At 40.5% G+C, this 25,241-nt stretch overlaps 2 protein-coding genes across 2 annotated transcripts in view; both read left to right on the forward strand.

Annotated features, from left to right (window-relative positions):
• LOC116050878 (ephrin type-B receptor 2-like) overlaps window positions 1–2,927 on the forward strand; it is a 71,709-nt gene extending 68,782 nt beyond the window's left edge. The window contains exon 17 of the transcript XR_004899002.1: window positions 2,888–2,927. The gene's annotated coding sequence lies outside the window, so the exon portion shown is untranslated. The remainder of the gene's footprint in view (window positions 1–2,887) is intronic.
• Window positions 1,191–20,187, forward strand: LOC116050890 (leucine-rich repeat-containing protein 38-like). Its single transcript, XM_036008123.1, has 2 exons — window positions 1,191–2,351; window positions 19,334–20,187. Exons 1-2 carry the CDS (start codon window positions 1,673–1,675, stop codon window positions 19,579–19,581), a joined length of 927 nt encoding a protein of 308 aa, XP_035864016.1. The 5' UTR covers window positions 1,191–1,672; the 3' UTR covers window positions 19,582–20,187.
• The last annotated feature ends 5,054 nt before the right edge of the window (window positions 20,188–25,241 follow it).

Below are 25,241 nucleotides of genomic sequence, written 5' to 3' on the forward strand. Positions count from 1 at the left end.
TGGATGGATGGTTGTTATAGAGGGCCTTCACCCAGCTGATAATAACTAGTATCGCCATTCTACCCTATCAAAGGCTTTCTCAGCATCCAGTGTCAGGCTATGGCTGGATGCTGTCGCCATTACCTGGAGGAGTCTTCTCATATTGTTAGAGGCAAGTCGAAGTTTAATAAACCCTACTTGATCAATGTGTATTGATGTAGAAATGGCGGTCTCCATGCACATAGTACAGATTTTGGCAAATAGGTTATAGTCATTGTTTAACATACTAATAGGGCATACATTAGTCATTTGAGAATGATCCTTACCAGGCTTAGGCAGCAGAGAAATAGTGGCTTGGCGCATAGTCAGTGGCATAGAATGCTTAGTTAATATATCATTGAATAACAGAGTAAGCAGTGGAGATATATTGTTTTGGAAGCATTTAAAAATGTCTATGGTGAAGCCATTATTACGCGGTGCTTTCCCTGTTGGAAAGGATTTCAAAGCAGAAAATATTTCTGGTTCTGTAACAGGTACCTCTATACTTTCTCTCTCCTCTTCTTTTAACGTTGGAAAGAAAGATTCCATATCCTTCTCGTTTATGGCACTTTCTTTCTGATAAAGTTTAGAATAAAAGTCTCTGAAAGCTTTATTCATTTGTAATTGTATACTTAACAGTGGAGTCTGAACAGTGCAAATGCTGCCATGTATAATTGATTGTAATTCTGCCTTACAGATCATCATTGCATTTTGGTAGGTAATAATCCAACCTCTACAGGTTACCTTAAATGTTTCCCATACTATCTGTATTGAGGGCATCAAACTAAGATTGATATTCATAAACTCATTTGTTGTCTCTTTTATTACAGTTGTTCATGATTAGCCCCTCATGTTTTGCGTAGGAATGATACTTGTAAATCAGCCTGCAAAAAGCTGCTGAGTGAAGGCTTCTGCACATCATGTCTACCATTGTCATGGGAATAGGATGAGAAACTAGCTCTTTTCTATCCCCGTTCAGCAATTATAGTAAAGGTGAGGAAAAAGCAAAAGGGGACTGAAGGAGGAGGCAGGGCGGAAACGGCAGTGATTCCAGAAGACTGCGTCACAGACTCCGTGAGTCACAAATGGTGATGGCATCCTCATCTTCACTTCCGGGCTGCCTGTGTAAAGAAGGAGCACTTACACCACTCTGTAGAACTGACAGGATTTCAGTCAGTGAGGACTCTGCCTGTGGTTCTGCTCCACTGATCCAACCGATGACAGGGCTTTACCTCAGGAGCTGACTAATGAAGCAGGGAGGGCTGTCCCTGCTAGTCTACACACACACACACACACACACACACACACACACGCCCCGCCCCCCTCGCCTCTATTTACATCAGTGTTAATCCTCTCCCCTTTCACATCCCCCCCTCCCGCTCTCTTGCACACTCTCTCTTTTGCTCCTCCCCTCTCTTACCTCAAAGCCAGCAGGCTGCTATTTGATCCAGACTGCTTGTTACATGATCTCCTGGAATACAAAGCTCCCTGGCTACTCCATGGCTTTTCGGGTTGTTTGCGCGTTGCGGTGCAGAGAGCACGACAGGATGCCAGCGCCACGCTGAACCTACATCGGCTGGCCTTTCCTTCCCCTTCCCCTCCTGTGAGCTTCACCTTTCTATCTGTCCGTCTCCCTGACCTCCCTTCTCACCCCATGCTGAGACCCCCCCCCAATCTCCTAGTTATTGTAGCCGCCCCCTCGACAATGATACCATGCATTAACTGGCTGCAGCCTTTCCTTGCCTTGATCTCCTCCACCTTGCTTACGCGAGGCCACATCTGTCCATCCAGCTGTTTGTGTCCAGACCACCACACTGTGAACTGCACCAACCAAGGTCTAACCAGAGTCCCAGACCCCATCCCTCTGGGTGTTCGCCGTCTCCTGCTCTCCAACAACTGGATTCCCTGGATCCCTTCCGACTTCTTGGTCCTCTATAGCGATCTGGTCTACCTGGACCTGAGGAATAACTCCCTCTCCCAGCTGGAGCCAGGTACCCTGAGCACCTCCTCTAGATTAGTCTTCTTGGACCTGGGGAGCAACAACCTGACGGAAATCTCCTCTGGAACATTTGGGGAGTCCAAGAGTCTGATCAAACTACGACTGGGGAACAACCCCTACCTAAACATGGTAGGCAGGGATGCTTTCACAGGGCTGACTTCTTTGAGGGAGCTGGAGCTGGAGAAGAATGGTCTCACAGCGCTGGACGTCATGGTCCTGGAATCTCTGCCCTCCCTCCGGATGCTGCGTCTGGATGGCAACCCCTGGCTTTGCAACTGCCACTTTGCCAAACTGTTTGTATGGCTGACAGAGAACCACCACAAGCTCCCAAAGGGTAAGACATAAGCTGCTTAAAGTACAGACTTGCAGTCTTTGACCCATGGAGCAGAGGAAATCCAATCCTTTCCCTAGGATATATTTAGTCATAACATTTGATTGATCAGTTTCAATGCCAGACATAGTAGATGACTAAAATACATGTATTACATACAAATGAAATATATTGATAATTAAAATATTTTGAAAAGTAATTCATTCAATAGACTGAAAACAAAAAGAGTCAAAGCTCTTACTTTCTCTGGATGGAGAAATTATGCCATGTTGCAGACATGAGTCTAGGTCTGCACTAGTTAACTCAATGACTGTATCACCATGATTATCATGTTCACCACAGGTCATTTCGGGCACTGGTTTCTCTCTTTTTTTTAGAAGAATATTGCTCACAGTCTTTGTAAGTTGTACACCACAGTTAACTCAAGTTGTATTATCAAAACAAAACAAAACTGTGCAGAAACACTAATACTCACACATACTGTATATGCTATTTTTCTTCATATTGTCCTATATGTGTCCCTGTCTGTATATGCACAGTGTGTGTGTGTGTGTGTGTGTGTGTGTGTGTGTGTGTGTGTGTGTGTGTGTGTGTGTGTGTGTGTGTGTCTGTCTGTCTGTCTGTCTGTCTGTCTGTTTGTCTGCAGCTAATCTTGCATACTACTGGACCCAACCTAATCATTTGTGTGTCTCCAGTGTGCTTTAAGGACCTCTCTGGTTGCAGTGATACACAATTTTTAAACCTATGTTTTATACCGGCATTGACTACTGACTCCTCACTCCTCTTAAAGTGAAAATTAGCAGATGCAGGCAAATGGCGCCCGGCCTCCCGCTGTCACGCCAGCGCCCAGAGCTCCCCTCTTATTTGCCCTCCATCCGCCGGGTGGATTTTGTTGGTGGAGGGGAGCTCTGGGCCCTAGCAACATGGAGGTAAGTCAAACACTGTTTGTCTGTGTGTACGACCCACACTGCAGTGACATAAAGCCGGTTGAGGAATTTTGCAGAAAATCACTCAGCAAAAAGTATTTTGAGCAATTGGCTAGGCTAAAAACCTACCCAACGTGTTGCAGGCTGCATTTTGGCCTGTGTCATGGCTCAAAACCTGACATCCATCTCTGTCTCATTTTAAACTGGAGCATCTGCAGAATAATTCCCATATGTTATGATCCACTAAAGTTAGGCACAATACGAGAAAAATAAATCCCTGTTTTTTGTTACCTCACCTGCCATCTTCACTGTAGAGGAGCTGGGAGAGACAATTTACTGAGATTCAACTCTTCTTGGGAGGGGAGACTAGGACACCTGGCAGACACTCTACTGAGGGTACAAACTTTTTTTTATGGTTAATCAGTTGGGATACACACACATAGGCTAAAATACACATACCTTGAGCAGTCTGGGGTCCGGTGCCTTGCTCAAGGGCACCTTGATTGCTGTGTGCCCCAGCTATCGGTCAACCCTCTGTACCAGCTGCTCTGTGCTGGACTTGAACCGGCCACCCTCCAGTTCCCAAGTCCCTACGGACTGGCCTACTCAATGGATGGCTTTTCCCATTTACAAACAATGAAGCATATGATAAAGCAACTAGTTTAAAAACAATGACATTACTTAGACGTCCTAGCTTTTATTGGAACTTTCAAATCACAGCCTTCATCAGCAGTTGGACTTTGCTCAGTTATAATGACATAACCTAAGTATGAACATTAAAGGTGCAACATGTAATACTGACAGCTAGCGTTTAAAATAGTTAGTGCAGTCCAAATTCAAAATACTGGAGAGAGTCATCTCCCCGCTCCCTCCTCCCCAGATTCAAAGTTGAAGGAGGTTGCCAGGTTGAGAACACAGCAACAATGTTGCCAGACGCTTGTCTCATATCTCATTGCCATACATTACTCCACAGCACAGCAGAGTAGCTAACGTTAGATGCTTGCTATATATATAAAAGACTGTGCTCATGCGGAGCTCTGTACCCGACTGACAACCACCCTATCTAGGCTTAAAATTACGGCAACAACCGCTAAAACATCATGACCTCGCCATCCTCTCTACCCGACTGACAGACACACTTTCTTGGCTTAACATTACACACGGTTGTTTTGCCAGAGTTAAATTGCATGTTTCCATTATGAGGAAGTCAAACTTGCAGTTGTTGTCATAGGTCTATCACGCTGGTTGTAAACAGCCGTGGCCCGCATGCCTAGTCCTCAGGTAACGTTAGCAGTTATGGCATGTTAGCATGGCAGCGTTAGCCAGGACCAGTCGGGATCACTTTACTGGCTGTGTCTCAATTGTCTTCGCGAGTTATTAACTTGAGTACTCTATATAATTCAATGTGAGTACACAAATGTTGAAATGACATAAAATGCCCGTCCCTTGTTGCCGTGATGAATTAGCCTGAAGCTAATGCTTACCTGTTCAGGAGGAAATTAGCCAACTCAGAGTCCTTTTGGGCTCTAAGCTGTCTCCATCTTTCAAATACATCTCCAAAATTTACCCGGGTTTTTTTACGTCTCTGGTCACGCAACTGTTTAGAAACACTGAGGTTTTTTAGGGCGGGTAGAATGAATCTATTTCCGTTGATCCTGTTGTTTGTTTGCAGCTTCCATGGCTGTACTACAGCTGTAGCGTGCTGGGTTTACGTTTTAACAGGTATATCTGGCAATCCGTCCTGGTTGTCAAACAGGGCAGTTGATACCAACACAGGCCAAAACACAAACTGGGTCAATGAAAATTGGAGAAAATACTGGCTTTAGCATTGTTGTCAGAAAAAAATAGTATTTCAGCTTAGCATGTTTCCTTAATATCTGATGACATCAGGGTCATTTTTGGATTTAATACAGTAAATATCTTACATATTGCACCTTTAATATGATAAAAGGTGGCCACATATGGTTGAGATGATAACTCCTGTCTCTGTCACGGTCTCTGGTGTCCTCCTTGATCTCCTGGATGATAACGTTAACAACCTTTTGCCAGACCAAAATCAGCTCAGCTGCACAACTGAGCCAGATTTTGTGTACAGACCGTTAAATATTTTACATGCTGAAGGGTCATTTTTTTGTATAACAATATGTCATATTTGACATGCTAATATTTGTTCTGCAAAATCTGAATCTGCAAAGTAACTAGTAGCTGTAGCTGCCAAATAAGTGTATTGGAATAAAAAGTGTATGTGTATAAAGTAGCATAACATTCACATACACAAGCAAAGTACCTTAAATGTACACTAAAGTACAATAGTTCAGTAAATGTTGAAGAACGACTGATAGCACTTTAATATACATACTGCATTTGCAGTCGGCCAACGGTGCAGCAGGAATTTATTCAGCACTACAGCACATCTGATGCCGTGACACCACACTGACACTAGGTACCCTTGTCTAGACTCCTTACTCACAACAATAGGACATTACACACACACACACACACACACACACACACACACACACACACACACACACACACACACACACACACACTGTGCATATACAGACAGGGACACACACACATTCATGTAAATTAACTGGCTTTAGAAATTGAGCAAATGAACATGACGTTTCTTGGATTGTGTGCAGAGCCACTGTCAGAGGACATTGTCTTGCAGTCATTTTGCATCTGTGGTCCTCGCTACATTCAGAATGGTGTATGTTTGTGTATATGCACCTGTGTGTGCGTATAGTTATGTGTCTAGCTATATGTGCCTGTCTCTGTATTGTAGTGTTGTGTCCCTGTCAACATGTGTATGTGCCCACCTATCTCTGTTCGTATAATCCTCTCTGTGTCCGTGTCTGCCATATACTGTATGCATTTGTGCACTTGAATTCACACATTTTAACATTCCATTAAACAAGTAATTCTGCATGTGTACACATGTACATGTGTTTGTGGATGCACACTTTTGTGCCTCTATGTCTGTGTTTGTCTTTTGTCTATGTGCACATGGTGCCCATTTCAATGAATAAACGTGTTCTTATGCCTGTGTGTCCTTTGTTCAAATACCATTATAAATATCAGTGGTTGTGTTCAGTGGCTCATGTACTAATGTCTACATGTTTGTATTTTTTAACCCTAACCCTATTTTGTTTTCATAATGTCCTATATGTGTCCCTCTCTGTTTAGGCACATGTGTGTGTGTGTGTGTGTGTGTGTGTGTGCGTGCGTGCGTGCATGCGTGTATGTGTGTGTGTCTGTCTGTCTGTCTGTCTGTCTGTCTGTGTGAGCATGAGTCTGGCTGCCTGTTGTAGCGCCACGTGACTACAATATCACCATGAGGTCACTGAGTCCCTTTTTATGCGGAAAACCCCTTCTGGTCTTACAGTGACTCACACATACACAAACACACACATATACACACTTGACAATAATGTCCAGTGACTCTTGGGTACAGCAGTGCTACAGAGGAATCAGAATAAAATGGAAGAGCTTCTCTCTACACAGTGGACAACATGTTTTCCAGGTGTTACAATGCATTGGTACCAAAAAACACTACTTGGTTTCTATTTCCTGATTTAGAAAAGGAATGTTGATTCACCATAGCGTGCAGAGACTATAACGAATACACATCTAAAATACTTACTAAATTTGATGTTTAGCCTTTTGGTTAAAATAGAATATAACAATAATACCTCCTGCAGTTTCAAATTTGTGGATTAATTCTGGCATGTGTGGAGCTGGATTTCTATAGGTGCATTAAGGGGGTTCGTTAAATTCAGTTCAATTCAATTCAACTTTATATATGTAGTGTCAAATGATAACAGGAGTTATTTCAGGACACTTTACAGATAGAGTCTGATCTAGACCTACTCTCATCATTTACAGAGACACAACAATTCCTCCCAAGAGCAAGGATTTGGAGTGATAATGGTGAAGAAAAACTTCCTTTAAACAGACAGAAACCTGACTCTTGGTGGGTGATGCGACCAGTTGAGAGAGAGAGAGAGAGAGAGAGAGAGAGAGAGATAAAGAAATATGACTATGATAATAATTGATATTGATATTGATACGGTAGTTAATATTTTAAGAATTTATTACCATGATTAGGTAAGAGCCAATGAGGTTTAGCCATGTATCCAGCTAGTTTAAATAGCTCACGTTACTGTATTGAGTGTTAACTTCATTTAATATTGTACTTGGCGTTTTCTTTTGCGGGGTGCAAATGTTCCACCAAAACAAGTTCCTTCCTGAGACTATTTAGCAGAGCCACCGTCGCCGCATGCGGAGCTTGGCGCCGCCCAAGATGATTGTGATTGGTTTAGCGTTTTTTTTCTCCTATCCCAGAATGCATCTGTGGTGTAGTCAGACCTGACTCCACAGCGCTGTGGAGATAGAGCTGGACATGCAAGTGTAACTAAGGTGATGTAGACAGTCCTATATATTTCACCAAAATATCCTCTCATTTCCATTAAATCTTTTAATTTGGGGATTTTACCTCCTACCTGTGTGTTTTTCGAGACCGACTGTGTGTGTGGACGTGGTCAGCTTGATGACGAAGGTACGTGCGCACTCCGGTCAGAGCCGTTACTGATATGACCGGAGGTAGGTTATTGATTCGTCAAGCTCCGTTAATAAAAGTTTATAAGATATTAATTGTACTTTGAACGTGACCAAACTATTAACACTGTATCAATGTGATTGATACAGTGGTTTGAATGCGTCATCTAAAGTTTTTCAATTAGTTCTGTAATTAGATAGACGGCTGACGCTAGCAAGCTAAGACCGTTGCTAAGGCTGCTGCTAAGTCCGTTGCTAAGCAAGCCTGGCAGTAGAATAGAGTAACGGTAAAAGAAAACTCTGTCGTACCTTGTTAACCGCATTCATTCTGCTCTTTTGTCAGAGGATCTAAACAGATGTACAGTGGCGACCACACAAGTTATGTCCTGTCCTTTTTGTTAAAACTACAGAATACACAGAGTAAAGCATCGAAAATCCTGCCAATCTCCTGCCTCATCAGAACACAACGCAGAGATCACAAAAGTCTGAGAAAAACTTTGGTCACAAAAATTTTATGTCCAACACTTATGTTGCTGTGTGTATTATATTATATGTTTAGTGATACATTATCAGTGGTAGCTGTTTTTGTTACTGAGAAGAAAAAGAGAAAGGGTCTGGGTTTATCCACCACAGGTGGAACAGTTCGGTCCGTCACTCTGAACTGTTCCACCAAAAACCACATACTACAATACACACAGCAACACAAGTGTTGGACATCACATGAACCAGCCAGCATTTACATAGTAAATAGTGGTAGTAGTAATTATGGTAATAAATTCCAAAAATATTAACTACGTATCAATATGAATTAACCACTACTTGTCAATATTAACTCTGACTTGAACATGGCTAAATAATTACTGGGCCACAGATTACTGCTTGGCTATTTGACAGATGTTTGGTAGTCTAAAGCTGATTTGGAAAGGACTTATGGGCCATCACAGCACATACAGTGTTTGTCAAACTGATTGTGGTCAGTAGAGAGTAGAGAGCCCATCTATCGCTCAAAGTCCTCAATTTTGAATATGAATATAGGTCATATAGGAATATGTTTCATTTCAACCCCTCTTATAACTTACCAAAGGCCCACATTTTGTTAGTGATATTAAGTTGTTCTCGTACTTTCTAATTAGTCTATATCCTCAACCTTCCACTCTTTCTTTGTGTTGGTGTTCTAAACTCCAGTGGATTTATGAGGACTATGGTTAACTGCTCCTCAGATCTCTGCAGGGTAAATCCAGACTGCTAGCTAGACTATCTGTCCAATCTGACTTTTCTGTTGCACAACTAAAACTACTTTGAACGTACACATGTTCCACCAAAACAAGTTCCTTCCCGAGGCGATTTTCCAGCGGCACCACAGCTCCGTGCAGCTCTAGCTACATTCTCAACATGCTCAATCTTTGCTAGACCCTCCTCCAAAGCGCGCTGAAGGAGGGTCTGGCTACTCCACCTAGCATTCGGGCATTGGGGGGGAAACGTGGTCTGGATCATTGGCATTCCTTTACATCAATCAGAATCGTCATGGGCGGTGCTAAACTTTGCACAGAGCCGCTGCAAAATAGTCATGCGAGAGAAAACTCAGATTGGACAGGTAGTCTAGCTAGCTGTCTGAATTTACCCTGCAGAGATCTGAGGAGCAGTTAACCGTAGTCCTCATAGAAAGCGTAAGGAAACGGAAAATACATGCATCCCGTGGAATTTCCTGCGGCATCGGCGCAATCCCGGAAGTGGAACGTCAAGGATATAGACTATGTCTACAGGACACAGGAATGGTGGTTAAGAGACCATGTGATTTACTTTCATCTTTGTCCTGTGTTGAATCACTGGGTGCTGGATCTGAAGATCTCTTTAGATGGTGCACTTGATCATTTCTTGTCTTCTGGGAATGATATTTCCTGGTTTTGTTCCATAAAGATCATCTCTGCACTCTCCTGGTCTACAAAGAAATGAGCAGATTATAGACTCCCACAGCTATGTTACCTTGTATGACTATTTAAAAAAAAAAAAAAATCGGAACTTGCTGTAATAGAACATGCGGGCAGTTTGACAGGCGACACGACAAGCAGGCGTTTGTGCTCGTCACATGCACACGCCCGTTGCAAGAGATGAACTGTGTTGAACTTTTCTCTACGCGCAAATCAATGAACAAGAGACTGATTCTTCTGTTTGTGAGCTCACTACTATATGAAACTGTAATTATGACTATTCTAATTTAGCTAACTTTAGCTATCAACAATAACAGTCCGTGGTTAAGAAAGACTAGGATTGTCACTATTTCTAATAAATGGACCTGTGATTAGGGATATATGATACCACAGTCAGTTAATCTCATTCAGTTGTAGGGCTGGATACAGTAGTGCACAGAATCTACATGATCGTGTGGCGTTTAATCGCGGAGCGTTGTCCTTCACATGAGGAGCGCAAACATACAGAAGTGAAGTAGACGTGGATAGAAATCAAATTAAAACATTTTTGAGCAACCTTGAATTACCAACAGTAATACAGGAAAAGAACATTAAATTGACTAAATCAATTACTGCAGAGGAAATCAAACAACAAATACAGGGATTGAAAGCAGGAAAATCTGCAGGAGATGATGGATGGTCAAATGAATTTTATAAAACATGTAGCAGGCAAATAACTCCTATACTATTAAAAGCAGACACGTATGCATTAGCTACAGGAATATAGGCACAGACATGACAATCTTCTATTATAACAGTCATTTATAAAGAAGAGAAGGATGCTACAAAGTGTTCCTCATACAGGCCCATATCACTGCTTAACACAGACTATAAAATAATATCAGCGATACTAGCCAATAGATTAAAAGTCATAATTACAGATATAATTGATACAGATCAGTGTGGCTTTATTCCAGGAAGACTTCTGGCAGATAATATTTGGCCAACACTGAATTTAAAGCTATAGTGCGTAGTTTCTGTCACCCCCATGAGGAATTCTAAGTAATGACAACAAAACTGTCGGCGCGTCCACATGATACAAGCCTTCCGTGATCACGCCCCCAACACAAATTCACACAATAATGAAGTGGATGAAAGGGAATACAGAAGCTAAATGGCTCAATATAGAAACAGAAATGGCTATGATATCAATTGGGACATTACCATTTATAGGAAAAGCAGCATGGAAAAAAGATACAGGACAGAGCCAATGTAGCTTAAATACTGTGACATACTGGAAACGTATATGCAAAAGCCTAAAAATGAATAGTGAATGTTTACTCCTCAGGGAAATGGTGCATGACCCAGATTTTATTTCAAACAGAACTGATAAAATCTTAGATTCCTGTGCTAGTAAAGGGCTAGTGACATACTCTCAACTACTCACAAAATACTTAATAAATTCATATGAAATGGTAGCCTCCAAATATGATCTAGAACAAACACATTTTTTAAGTATTTACAGGTAAGAAGTTACCTTATGAGATATCTAGAAGAGTATAAATCAAAAAATGACTTAATACAATACTTGATTGAAAAGTGAAAGAAAAGTTTTCAAATATCTACAAAATATTACAAAAACTCACTATTGTAGAAAATAATGTAAAAGAAAAATGGGAAAAAGAATTGGAAATTATCACATCAGCAGAAGAATGGAAAGAGTCGCTAACGAAACTTTCAGACATCACAATCAAAATACTGGAGGGTGTTTGCCTGGAAAGTGAGCATGAGATACTTCATTACGCCACATAAGTATGGGAAATGTTACCCCTTAGATGGGACTAGTTGCTGGAGAGGATGTGGGGAACAAGTAGCAAACTATACACTAGGGATGAGCGAGTACAGCATTATCTGTATCTGTATCTGTATCTGTTAACCATATGAATTATCTGTATCTGTATCTGTACTCGGACTGGGCGGGGCCTAACCCAGAAATAGGCGGGATTTAACCCGGAAGTGGGTCGGGTTGTCTTGAAATGGGTGGGGCTTTAACCGGTATATTATTTTAAGCATGCAATTGATATGGGTTGATCAGAAATTGTTATATTTATTGCTGATTAGAAAACTATTTACATGACAGCATCAGCATTGAGCTTCAAATCAATGGTTTTGATCACAATAACAAACAAACTATATACAGAACAAGTTTTGCAACAATGATTACAACACATGCAGTTGCAATTATGAAGTAAAATGTAATGAACAAGAGTTTTCATACTCAACATAACTTTCTTTTTTTAACTTTTAATTTTTTTATGATCAGTGTGATTTATTTATTTATTTATTTTTTGTTCTTTTTTTATTTTTTTTATTTCCACACCAGGTATGTGTGTGTGTGTGTGTGTGTGTGTGTGTGTGTGTGTGTGAGTGTGTGTGAGTGAGTAAGAGAGAGACAGACAGAGAGAGAGAGAGAGAAAGAGAGAGAGGGGGCGGGGGGGACTGTGTTCTATGGATCAAATAGTCTGACGCTGTTTTTCAGATCTGTTTAGAGCCAGCTGACGGTTTAAAAAAGAAAAAAAATCTCCGACAGGCATATAATCTGACACGCAACGCGAGTCGCATTCTACCAAGCACCACGTCTGAACAAACCCCACGTTTACCAGAACTCTACTGGTTAATAAGTAAGTACTACAAACCGAAGTAAAAAACAAACTTGAAGCTGAAGAAACCCTCAACGTTAACGGAAAAGACCCGCGAACCTGAGTGACTGAGGGAGAGACAGAGACAGAGAGAGTTGTTCTGTGTGAGTGAGCAGAGCAGGACACAGCAACACAATACATCTGTATGTGTGTAGGGGAGGGGCGCTGTGACGACTAGCCTATCACAGAACGCAGACACAGTCAACTACCCAATGAGGATTTTTATTCAATCTGAGCACAGATATTGACTCGTATTACTCGTATAATACTCGTACTCGGCAAAAGTGCTTTATCCGTACCGGATACTCGTTTCAGCCGAGTATCCGGCTCAACTCTACTATACACACACACATTCTTCACATGTCCAATATTAATACCCTTTTGGGAAGAGGTAGAGAAAACCCTAAAGTATATTTTTGATTTAAAAGGACCTCTGAAAATTTAAAATAATTTGGGTATTAACCTACAAGAAAGGATACTTTCTGAAGACATGCATCTTTTTAACATACTACGTGTGACTGCCATGATGCAGGTGACAAGGACATGGAAACAGTCAAATCCATCAAAATTAAATTCATGGCTGTCAACAATGGAGGAAACTGTAGACATGGAAAAATTAACCTTTACAATCAGAGATCACACATACAAATGGAATAAGAAAAAAAATCTGTAAAATAAAATATCTCAATCTAGCGCAAGACTTGTTATAAGGTACTCCCCAATGCCCACTCTCCTACACAACCCTATCCTCCCCCCCCCCCCCCCCTTTTTCTTTCTTTATTTGTATCGATTTTTTTATTCTGGTTTTGATTTAGCGTTTTGCAGTTATTTATCAGATGTATATATTTCTTTATAAATGTATAAAAAGGAAATGTGCCATGGACTCAGAAGTGTTAAAGTGTTCATATGCTCATTTTCAGGTTCATAATTGTATTTAGAGGTTATATCAGAATAGGTTTACATAGTTTCATTTAAAAAAAACACCATATTTTTGTTGTACTACACATTGCTGCAGCTCCTCTTTTCACCCTGTGTTGAGCTCTCTGTTTTAGCTACAGAGTGAGACATCACACTTCTGTTCCGTCTTTGTTGAGAGTCGCACATGCGCAGTAACTAGGTAAGGACTACTAGCCAGTCAGAAGCAGAGTATGAGGGCGCGCCACGCTAGCAGCTAGGCGAGCATTATAACGTGTGTTACAAAGTGACGCACGGTCATCACGGAAGTAAAGGCTGGACTACAATAGAGCTGTTTGGAGCAGTTTTCGAACAGTGTTTTCTGTTGGAGATGGTAAGTCCCTTTGGGGTGGTCTTTGGACTTTTTTTTACTTTCTAAGCCTATAACATGCACAAAAAAAGATATATAAGCATAATATGAGCACTTTAATGATTGTCTGGAAGGGGGTGAAAGAACATTGCAGTATTGAAAAAAAATAAAAACATTACTGCATCTCCCCCATGTTTGCCTTTGGGAATCCCCACACATTATAGCGTCAGGATCGATTTTCCATTTCTTCAATTTTCTCCAAGGACAGATCTACCTCTTTCTTGCTAGCTGGTGGATTGGCTTGTCCTTCTTTCTCAGCTGCTTTGAGGTTTTCCACAAGGTTCTCGACCTCATCTATTCTGGTGATTAAGCTGAGCACAAATGTCATTGGTCACGTATTTTTAAAAGGATAAATACAGCAGTACAATGCAGAGCTTCCTTTTCAGCAGCTTACTCTGGCATTACGTCATGTGACTAGGGTTGGGTATCGTTTGGATTTTTACGATTTTGATGCCAAACTGGTACTTTTAAAACGATTCCGATTCCTAAACCGATTCTTGAAAAACTGAAAAATTACATCAAAGATGTAATATGTTTACTAGCGATCACATACAGTGAATGGTTAATATGTTTTTACATCCGTTTTGGTGAGCCCAGAGGGAAAATATGGCATTTTAAAAGTAGCCTACATTTACAGTAGCTAGCTAACAGTAGACTACAGAGAAAGTGTGATATTTTTACGTCCGTTTCGGAGCGACAGAGGTAAAATATTTCAGTCGACACATTAAGTGGAACCGAAATGAGGAACCGAAATTTGCGTTTTAATCCGGTCTGATTCCTACCGGTTGCGTAGGAACCGGTTCCACTATGGAACCGTGTTATCTTCCGCAGAAGTTTTCCCTTGTTCCCGTTCTCGTAGTCAGTCTCTGACTACATAAGAGTAGACTTCAATCCTGTTCTGTCTTTCATTTGTCAATAGTTGTTTGCATGTGAGTCAGTCCCCATATCTCACAATATACTGCCCCAACTCCTCATCAGTCATAACGTTTATGATGTTGATAGCGATTTGAAAACAGGAAGGCAAGTGTCAACACATTTGAAAAAAAAGACTAGAATAGGCTAGCAAAACATGCTTAGGAAGTACTGTTACTGTACCTTATCCTATTTAAGTTTATTGATGACACTATCAGGTACATAAGATCAAGATCCATCCCTCCTCCTCGTCAGCCATTCTGAGTGGTTTCTCATGTGCCTGAGAACTCCCCCTTCTTTGTCACTGTTTAGTTCAAGCTGATCTAAAAAAAACAAAAGGCCACGGAAGACTTATTGCTTGTTTATTCAATGGATCAAGTGATAAAGATGTCATTAGTTACTCCGGATATATCATAATATCAGGTTGGATTTATCACACAAAGTTTTTCTGGCCAGGCAGACTATTACAGTGGGTATCATTTTAAGGATACATTTGCTGTTCTTCCTACTAAAACAGAATTTCGGGTTTGAGTCAACTATTCTCAAAACCAGGCCTTTAGTTTCTACCTATGCCTCTGTTGGGACCTGACAGTGTGACCCTTTCAAACCAAAACACAACCAAATCCATGTGGCTCCTTTCAGGCAAAGAAACAAGGCCTACCTGGAAAAATGCAGGCCTGAAAGTCACACTACTACTATGCCAGTTTCTTAGCTTGAATCAAAACACTGACTTCTTATTAGCAGGGACCCAAGGAAACCACAGGGGTACCTGACCATGTGACCAAGGAGATAAAAACAAACGCAGGACATTTCTCATTGCTTTTTCTAATGAAACTCGTTGCTGAAAGGACACACGGCAGTCAAAGGTTTGTAATGCAATAAATAGTTATATCTCGCTGGCCAAGGGAACTGTTTTGTGTCTATCGTGACACGCTTGTATCCTGCCGAGCCACTGCACCACCAGTGTCTCAACAAATCTGCAGAAGGAGAAACACAGTTTCTCCACCAGAAGAGGACAACCTTGAAACCGCACTCTTCTGTCTCAACGCATTCTCATGTATGATATGGTACGAAAATGTATTCACACCAAAACGTATGATATCGTACGAAATTAGGAGACCGCCAGGTGGTCACGTGACGCAGGCTCGCTACGAGCTCCATGACGCCGAGCGGCAGTTGCTGGTTGTTTAAGCCGCTACAGAGCTCCGTAACACCGGCTACAGACCTCCGTTGTATCAGCAGTAGTTGGTGGTTCAGTTACCCGAAAATAGGTGACTTTGAGCAAGGTACAAAGCACCGGTTGTTTCGGCGGACATTACGGTTAAAATTTGAAATTTTTTGAGTGTTTTGCCACGACGAAAGTTAAGATTAGGCACTTTTCCCCGGGATGTGAACTCTCTGCCTTGAAAGTCCTGTAAGGGTCAATTGTGTTATCTTCCACCTTGGAGATGTTAGTCCATTGTCAGCAAGGCTAATAAACTTTCTTTTAGTCATTCAAAATTCACAACTTCAACGTAATGAGTGTCGCATTGAAGCCCTGAGTGAGACAAAAGATTGGTTATTTCGCCAGCCAGAAGATAAATGTTAGTTCACCGTAGGCAAGACCAATGAACTTTCTTTTCGTCATTCAAACTTGAGAACTCTGAAGTAACATACACTGTAATTAATTTGAGTGTAGATTTTACAGTAAATACCTGGCAAAAAAGTTGCCAATAAAGTCTTGTAAAAGTGCTGTTAATTACTGTATTACTGTAGTAAATTACAGTATATTACAATATAATATAATTATAACCTTTTACAGGTTTTTGTTGTATATAAATTACAGCAATTACATGTTAACAGAAAAACAATTAATTGTACTCATTTTAATTTTTAATTTTAATTGTACTTGTTTACAACATGATCTTGTATTCTATTAAAATTACAGAAGTTACCTGACAACTCGAGTTGCCAGTACATAGCTGTAATCTATTTATATTACAGGAATTACCTGGCAACACGAGTTGCCAGTACATAGCTGTTAATACTACACAATACAATATGTTGTTGTAGAACATTTTGACAGTTAATTTTTTACATTAACAGCCATGCAAATTATGCATGTTATAAAGTGTTTTAAACTACACCATTGCATTAGATTATCTTCACCTGTTAATTAAAACCAGAGTCAGTGCTGCAACAAAACAAAACTTTTATTAAAATCAGTGGAGAGTTACAAATGAAATGTAAGCATTTTTTGACAGTTAAATCAAAAAACACAAAGATTGTAGCATAAACTGTATAGAATATTGCCTTTTTCAGTCTTAATCTTAAAATATAAGCAAAGGGGGGAAATTAAAAGATTAAGATAATTAAGACATTCACATAGTGGGAAAGAGAAGAGTCCCCATCTTTGCAAATTACTTACGCTTAAAGCCATTCAAAGTCCTTTAAAATCACCAGAAGAGAGGAGACGTAAGGATTGATGTGAGCTCTTCTCATGCACCTTCCCACGTCTTTGGATGACCAGCTTTACCATCTTGGTTCCACTGGCTGTGGATGATCCCAATTAAATATCTGAAATCCCCAAATCCCCAAAAGTAACTGAAAAGAAGAAGAAACTGTTTTTAAGGAAATGTTTGCTGGTGCCTTCCACATAAACATCTCCATATGTTATACTGATACTGTAGTCCTTCACATAGTCTTTGTCTGTCTTTGCAATGCTTTACAACAGAATATGTTCAATATTGATTTAGTCATTGCCCTCAGCTCAATTGTTGATGGTAACAAGATCATATACAATATCATTTTCAGAAGCCTCAAACCATAATAATTTCACACTTGCATCAAAATGAGTCAGGTTTCTTTCTGCCATAAACAGGGAGAACACACATGGACGTGGATCACACTTTTCTCTGTGTTATACTTCACCAGGATGCGCTCTCTCAAAAATGACAGAAAACAGAAAAAAACTAATTAAGGTCATGTGTCAACAACAACAAACCAAAAACAATAAGCCCAGCAGCTTTAATTAATAGTGTATGGCTGTGCCTCAACATGAAGGCTTACCTTAGTCTGATAGTTGACATTTTATTTATGTGATTTTACAGTTACAGAGTGCAGCAAGGCTAAGCTAGCTGCTAAATTAGCATAAAGCTCATGCAAAATCTTTCAATTTTTAAAATGCCATAGAAAATGAATACATTTACAACTATTCAGAATACATTACAATTATGGAAATGCAGAGCGCTGAGACCGTTGCTCCTCTTCTTCACTTGTCAGATGCTCCTCTTTGAAACCACCTTGTGCAACGCAGTACTAACAGTATTAAACTGTACATGCATAATTTACAGTCAGAACGCAACTTGCCTGTAATTTAACAATATGTTGCCGTGGACCCACAATGCATTGCGATATACAGCTAAACTTTGTAAAATGTCAGAACAAGACGTAACTGTAAAATTTTACTGTAGAAACTACAACAATTTGTTACAGTGTAACGTTGCATTGTAGCCGAGTGAAACAAAATGATACGTTAGTAGCCTGCCGAAAGCCAAGATCTCAAGTGTTGTATTTACTTCTTCTCATGTGCTTTTCTGTCCCCTCTTTGACCACTAAAATAACACACAAACAGATAATTTTGTGCCTTTGTGCTAAAACTCCTAAGAGCCTCAACTCTCGCGCCATCTTGGATCTTGTGTGGCCTAACTACCCACATGGTCTCATGGTCATCTTCTCTCTCTCTCTCTCTCACTTTCTTCCTTCTTCCTCTACCTCAGTCACTCACTCACACACACACACACACACACACACACACACACACACACACACACACACACACACACACACACACACACACACACACACACACACACACATCCCACACATCCCACACACACCTACCACATGTTTGCTTGTTTTGCCCTTTTGTTATAGTTGTAGAAGGATAGATGTTTTATTGATTGAAGAATTATTGATTATTGGTCAATATTGCTGAAGTTAAATACATTATATTATACTTTAAAGAGAAGTTTTCTATGATTATGTGTGTATATGTTGTAATAAGAGCTGGTTGTGCAGGTCAGTACTTGGATTTCACGCCTTCACTGTTCACTTTATAAATATCAGATTCATTAATTCATTCAATTAGTATCTTTATTTTAAGAGAACACCACCTTTTGAGACTGTATTCACAGTTCAGTTATTGGCCCCTGAGTCCAGGGTGGTGCCCCATTTATTATTTTCAATTTGTTATCAATATATCAATATTGATAACTTTATTAATATTGATAAAAATATCTTTGATAACGGCTCATAATTGAATCTGAAAAATGCAATGGGGAAAAAAGTTGAACCTATCTCAACTTTTGTAACAAAGCAATGCAATCTCACCTGGCACATCATTGTGTTCAATCAAACGTGCAACTGAACATTCCTAGTAATTACTTTGTTATTGAACAACATAGTTCTGCTGTTTACCTCAACATTGTCACAATGAAGGGGAATCCAACTTTAACCATAAGGCCACCGGGGCACCCCACCCCTTTTGCCCATTGCTCTTTGGTCTGAACAACCACTTACACTTGTAAATGGGGCTGTTGATACAGGCATGACTTCAAGAAAGTTTAGTGTCTCTGTGTCTGTCAGTTAGTTCACTTGTTGTCTCTCTTCCCAGGTATGGAGGGGATAGAGTGCTCTCTGCCTATGGATGGGCGTCGTGTTCCCTTGAGTTTACTCTCTGAAGACAGTTTTCAGAAGTGCCGTGGTACCCTCACCCTCACTGACTACCTGATCGTCATCTTCTCCGGTATCTCCGTCTCAGTAGCAGCCATCGTGGCCAGCTTCTTCCTTGCTTCCACAGTCCATTGCTTCCAGCGCCTCAGCAAAGGCAGCAAAGGAGATGAGGAGGAAGGCAATGACTGATGGGGAAAGGGGAAATTGATTTAATCAAACACAAGTATTTCATAACTGTTGCTCAGAACTCAACAAAACATGAGAGCAAGGAGTGATTGTGGTGGTGGTGGGGAGGTGGGGGTGAAAAGGCATTAAAGGTAAATGCACATCAAGAAAGCTCGGAACATGTCAAATCCAAGATCACACATGAACTGTCATGAGAATCACAGACTGGTTTGGGAAACGTCAGGTATGCATGACTCTGTGAACAGGTATAGCATTCACTGAATGTAGCAATTTCTACTCCTGCGTACAGTACTGACTGAAGGGACGCTGGTCAGTGCAAAGGCTTTTTGCTGTAGCATTGCACAGCAATTAGGCCATTTTTGAAAAATATATGCAGTCCAAGTCATTAAGACTGATATTGGCAAATGTATTCTTGAAGGAGATAAAGGGACAAATGTGTGTTGTAGTGTTGGGATTATAGGGAATCGAAGATCAGCAGGAAATGCAAGATAATACAACCATACACAAAACTGGCTTTGCTGCGTCAGCCTCCCCAGCTCCACCCTCTTGCCCAAAAATCGTCACATCCGGTTAGAAAAAAAACAAGATGACAACGGCTAAATTGCCAAACTACGGATAAAACAAGCAATGGACAAAGGAATAAGTCAAATAAGTCATACTCACAGCAAGTCCAAGCAGTTAAGTCTTGCCTGGAAAGTAATTGTGAAACATGTAAGCTGTAGAAAATTCTTGCCGTTTTAAGACAGACCCTACGCTGAGGGCAGAGGGCTACAAAGACCTGGTTTGTGTTAAGTCCACGGGTTTTCAGAGGTTTAGGTCTTTCCCAGACCACTACTGAGAGGGTCCACTGGCACAGCTAGTGGGTAAGTGCCTTGCTCGACAGCATTTGAAAGACCAGTTGTCAGGATTGGAAAATGAGCTGAAATATGCATGTACTCATTTATAACACATCATTTTTATTGTACATGTTTTGTTTTTTGATCTATTCCAGTACTGAAATATATGCTTAATTTTGCACCTCAAGATATACTCAAAACTGAGCCTGGTAATGCTGCACACTGGCAGACAGAATTGCAGTTTACTGTATGTTATACAGTATAAGTTTACTTTTGTTAAATAAATAAACATTCATATTTGTTTTATCAACAGGTATTGGCAAAATCTCTCTTATTATACACAAATAATCCATTGGAGAACAGGCTGAGATTCCAATGGCTCCATTGCCACTAACCTTGATAGACAACTGACATCCTTGGACTAAAAGCAACAAGTTCATGCCCCCTATTAAGCTTTCTGGGAGCTTGAGAGTGCATGGACACATTTCTAAATTGTGATATATAGCTGACAAATCAGAATATTATTTTCGAACTTGGCTGTAGTGATTTGGTTTGGATTTAGACACGAAAGCATTAGTGAGGTCCAAAACTGATTTTGGGTGAAAAGGCCTGGCTCACAGTTGATATTATAGTTCATCCCAAAGGTGTTTGGTGAATGGGCTAAAATCTAATAAAGAAATGATGAACTAATTACATGAGCAATTGCACTTGGTAGGACGGCGGGGAGGAAAAACTTTCTTTTAACAATAATATTATTAAATATAATAATAATAGAACTATGACTAATAATAATTATAGCAGTGGGTATAATATAATTAAATGAACAGTAGCAAAAATAATAGCAATAATGATAATAGAATTATGACTAATAATAGTAATAATAATAATAGTAGCAGTGGGCATCAAGCAAGGCCACAGCAGCAGGTGCAGCCACAATCCAGGTGCCACCACTATCCAAGAAAAAACTGCGAGGAAAGAAAGCACAAGAGCTGAAGCCAGAGTTAAAACCATGAGCAGCATTCCTATGATTGGCTCATCATGTGATTGGACTTATATGAGGTGTGTTGAGAACCATCCCAGCATGCATTGGGGCAATAGATTCATTCATAAGTCTAATTTTATGTGTGTTCCTGCATTGCTTCTGGTGTCATTTTGTTCTACATTGTGCTGTGTACACTTTAATCAGGGCTCGATTTGTCAAACTACAAGTGTTGTTGGTGCATATGTGAGATTCTCCCTTACTGACATGCAATACACTTTTAAGTGATAATTTTAACCCTGTTATCAAAATTTAACCTTGCTAAAATCTCTTAAAAAGCAGCTTTAATTACGTGAACAATTTTCCGCAATGCGAGTTCTGCAGTTATTACATTTTAGTGTTAAAATTCCTATTTTAATGTAAAATTAAATGCTAATATGTTCTGCCTCCATTGATCTTTTAACAGATAGTCTTTTAGTTGAGTTTATGTTTTTTTTTGCTTACTTAAAACTCAAACTAGTTTGATTAATGTATAATTGTGATAATTACAGATCATGGTGATTTTACCATTAGCTGCATGTTCTCATCTACAGTACAATCATAATTATATCAATACTATTTCATTGTTTGCATTATTCATACCATACATTATATAATATTAACTAATGCTTCATACAGATTTAAGTTTCATTATATTGTAGCTGCCTGGTTACTTTTTCACTATATGTGAAGAAATTCCAAATGGAGATGGCATAACTACATTGGTTGTGGCAAAAATTGGCTGTCACTATGCCCAAAAATGGAAGCCAGAAGTGCCTTAAGATGACCTATCAAAAAGGGAATCAGAGAATTTGGGGTTTTAGCAACTTTTGATATTTAAGGCTGATTCCAGTATTTCTCAACCAGAATCATATATTTTAGCAGTGTGGAGAAAGTTTTGAAACAGCATTTATAGCTTCATGTAAATGTTAATTTTACATGTTTAGGGTTTTTCCTGGCTTAGAATGGGCCTTTTGGGGCACACATACTGTAATAAGTGTGTGTGTGTGTGTGTGTGTGTGTGTGTGTGTGTGTGTGTGTGAGGGGGGGGGGGGGTCTTAGGGTTCTGCCCCAGGATATTTTGCGTATCAAAGATTTCATTTCCTGCATTCTGATATATTTTTTAGGCACCAATTTATGTTGAAAACGTCTTTATTTATGTCAAGGAAAAGACAAAATTCTGGTGGCAGGTAACAATTCAAAATATTATGCAACATAATGCAGTAAGGGGGCTTACGCATCCGACTACACTTAACCACAAAGTCCAGTTGGTGAGTACAACGGTAACTTTTTTTCCCAAGGACCACGTTTTGCTCCTAAATTGAAAACTTTAGAAGTGACATAAGGTAAACTGTTGTAGCTAATTTGTACAATAATACAATAGTATTATGAATACAAAACATTATGAAGTGTAATATTTCTATTTTGAAATACATTCTAGAGATCAATAAATTGTCAATGATGTTGATACAGTAGTAGTGTAACAGACCAACCCTTCGGTTCGGTGTGCATGTAAACTGCAGATTCATTGCAAAGTTTAACCATCAATGTGTGAAATACTGTTTAACCGCCACTGTTAAGTGAGCGGGGCCCAGTAGAGTCTCTCTGCAGCGGAACGCCGTCGCCTCTCAATGCCGACAAAGTGGGGGCAACTGTGGTTTTTAGGCATACTCCTGTAGGGTTGGCATCCGGCGTTAAAACCAACTGTACCAAAACACGGAATTGGATTACTATTTACCACTATACGATGTTTATAACCAGTTATGAAACTGTCTCATTAATACTGATAAACGGCAGCCTGGCCCCAGGGCAGCATGGTCACCGGGAGAGTCCTGTACAGCCTAACTCTGGGCAGTAACTGAGATCCCATTAGTGCCAGCTTTGGCACAGCATTCAGGTCTAGTCAAAAAAAAGGTGTGGGTGAAAGGGGATAACAGAAAAGATGAATAAAGATATTTTGTTTTCAAATGTAAATGTTGTAAGTTTATTTTCTTCTGTCTGGTAAATGAGTTCCTGCTAACCTGCTCAAACATCTCCCAGTAAAACACAGTCCCTGTCAGCTCTGAGGAGCAAAATAACCACACAGTAAAACGCATAAATACAGAAAACATGTTCTCACTTACCTTTAGCTGTATATTTCTATGCAGGGAGTTTTGATTTTGATTTCAGATTTTTACTATGATAAAACAACGGCACCTGGCAAGAATGAATTTCAACATTACTTACTTAGACAGAGGTAAAAGCTGAATACAAATGACCCCAGACTTGTGGACTAAACCCTGCTGTTCACCATTATTCCCCTTGCTGACGTCACCAAGTGAGAATGCAGCGGCACACCCTCAAAGTGGATGTTACGCCCCATAGCTAGGGGTATCAGGACATAACATAAAACCAGATGGAATTGGTATTAGAAAGGAAATTTATTCCAGAATCAGGTAAATGACAACAAACAGTGCTCAAACAAAAGGACAAATGGGCCGATGGGTGCTGCGGAAAACAAAAACAATATAACAAAAGGAGATCTTCAAAAGGGAAGACTATTTCTAAATCTAAATGAAAACGAAAGATTAAACAAAACACCTCTCTAACTTAAATACTTGGTTAAACACAAAACAGTACTCACAGCACCCCTGAACCTAATACAACACAAATTGACTACATGCAGGAAGAATATCAGTTTTTTAGAGCTTACTCCTAGGCCCACGTCCTCACACTCTAACAGTTTCTCCTCAAAGTCTGGTCTGGCAGCTGCCCTCAGCTGCAAACAATTAGGCTCTTTAAGCTGGAGGTAGAGTTGATTGACTCCTCTCGATTGGCCAGTCAGGTGGTGGCCTGCCACACCAATCAGCAGCTCCCTTCTCCAGGCACTAGGCGGGGCTTTCCTGGTCCATCCAATCAACATCACGGGATGGCACAGCCTGCTTTGCATCTCATACCATTCTCCAATATACCACACCCATGAGGGTGTTGCCGGCAGCCGAAACACTCCCCCCCATAAACACAAACTCCAAGTTTGGGTACACATAAAACAAAATACAACATATCTACACCAACCTTTACTGTAATCTGGACAGCGCATCAGCCAGCACATTCTCGGAACCCCTCTTGTGGCGGACTTCTAAATTGTAGTCTTGCACAAGCAGCGCCCAACGCATCAAGCGCTGGTTGTGATTGTACATTCGGGAGAGAAAAACCAGAGGATTATGATCGGTGTACGCAACGATCGGAAAAGAGCTAGATCCAACATACACCTCAAAGTGCTGTAAGGCCAACAACAAAGCAAGTGTCTCTTTTTCAATGGTTGAATAGTTAAGCTGATGTTTGTTAAACTTTCTGGAAAAATAGCACACCGGGTGATCCACTCCCTCAGCATCTTCCTGTAGCAGAACAGCGCCTGCACCCACTCCGCTTGCGTCCACCTCCAGTTTGAACGGCCTGGCGAAATCTGGAGCCGCCAGCACGGGGGCATGACACAAGAGCCCCTTGAGACTGTCAAATGCGATCTGACAGTCTGAAGACCACACAAACTCCACCTTAGGGCTCAATAAGCGAGTTAATGGCTGAGCAACAGTGGAAAAGTTACGGCAGAATGCTCTGTAGTAACCTGCCATTCCAAGAAACGAACGTAGAGCTTTACGCGTAGCAGGAACCGGACAGAATGAAATAGCACTGATTTTAGCCTCTACAGGGCGCACCTGTCCCTGCCCTACCTGTCTACCCAAATAGGTAACGGTAGCTTTGCCAAACTAACACTTTTCAGATTCACACAGATTCAATGTAAGATTGGCCTGAGCGAGCCTACTGAAGAT

The sequence above is a fragment of the Sander lucioperca genome, chromosome 12 (genome assembly GCF_008315115.2).
Source record: "Sander lucioperca isolate FBNREF2018 chromosome 12, SLUC_FBN_1.2, whole genome shotgun sequence".
In the NCBI taxonomy this organism is placed as follows: Eukaryota; Metazoa; Chordata; class Actinopteri; order Perciformes; family Percidae; genus Sander; species Sander lucioperca.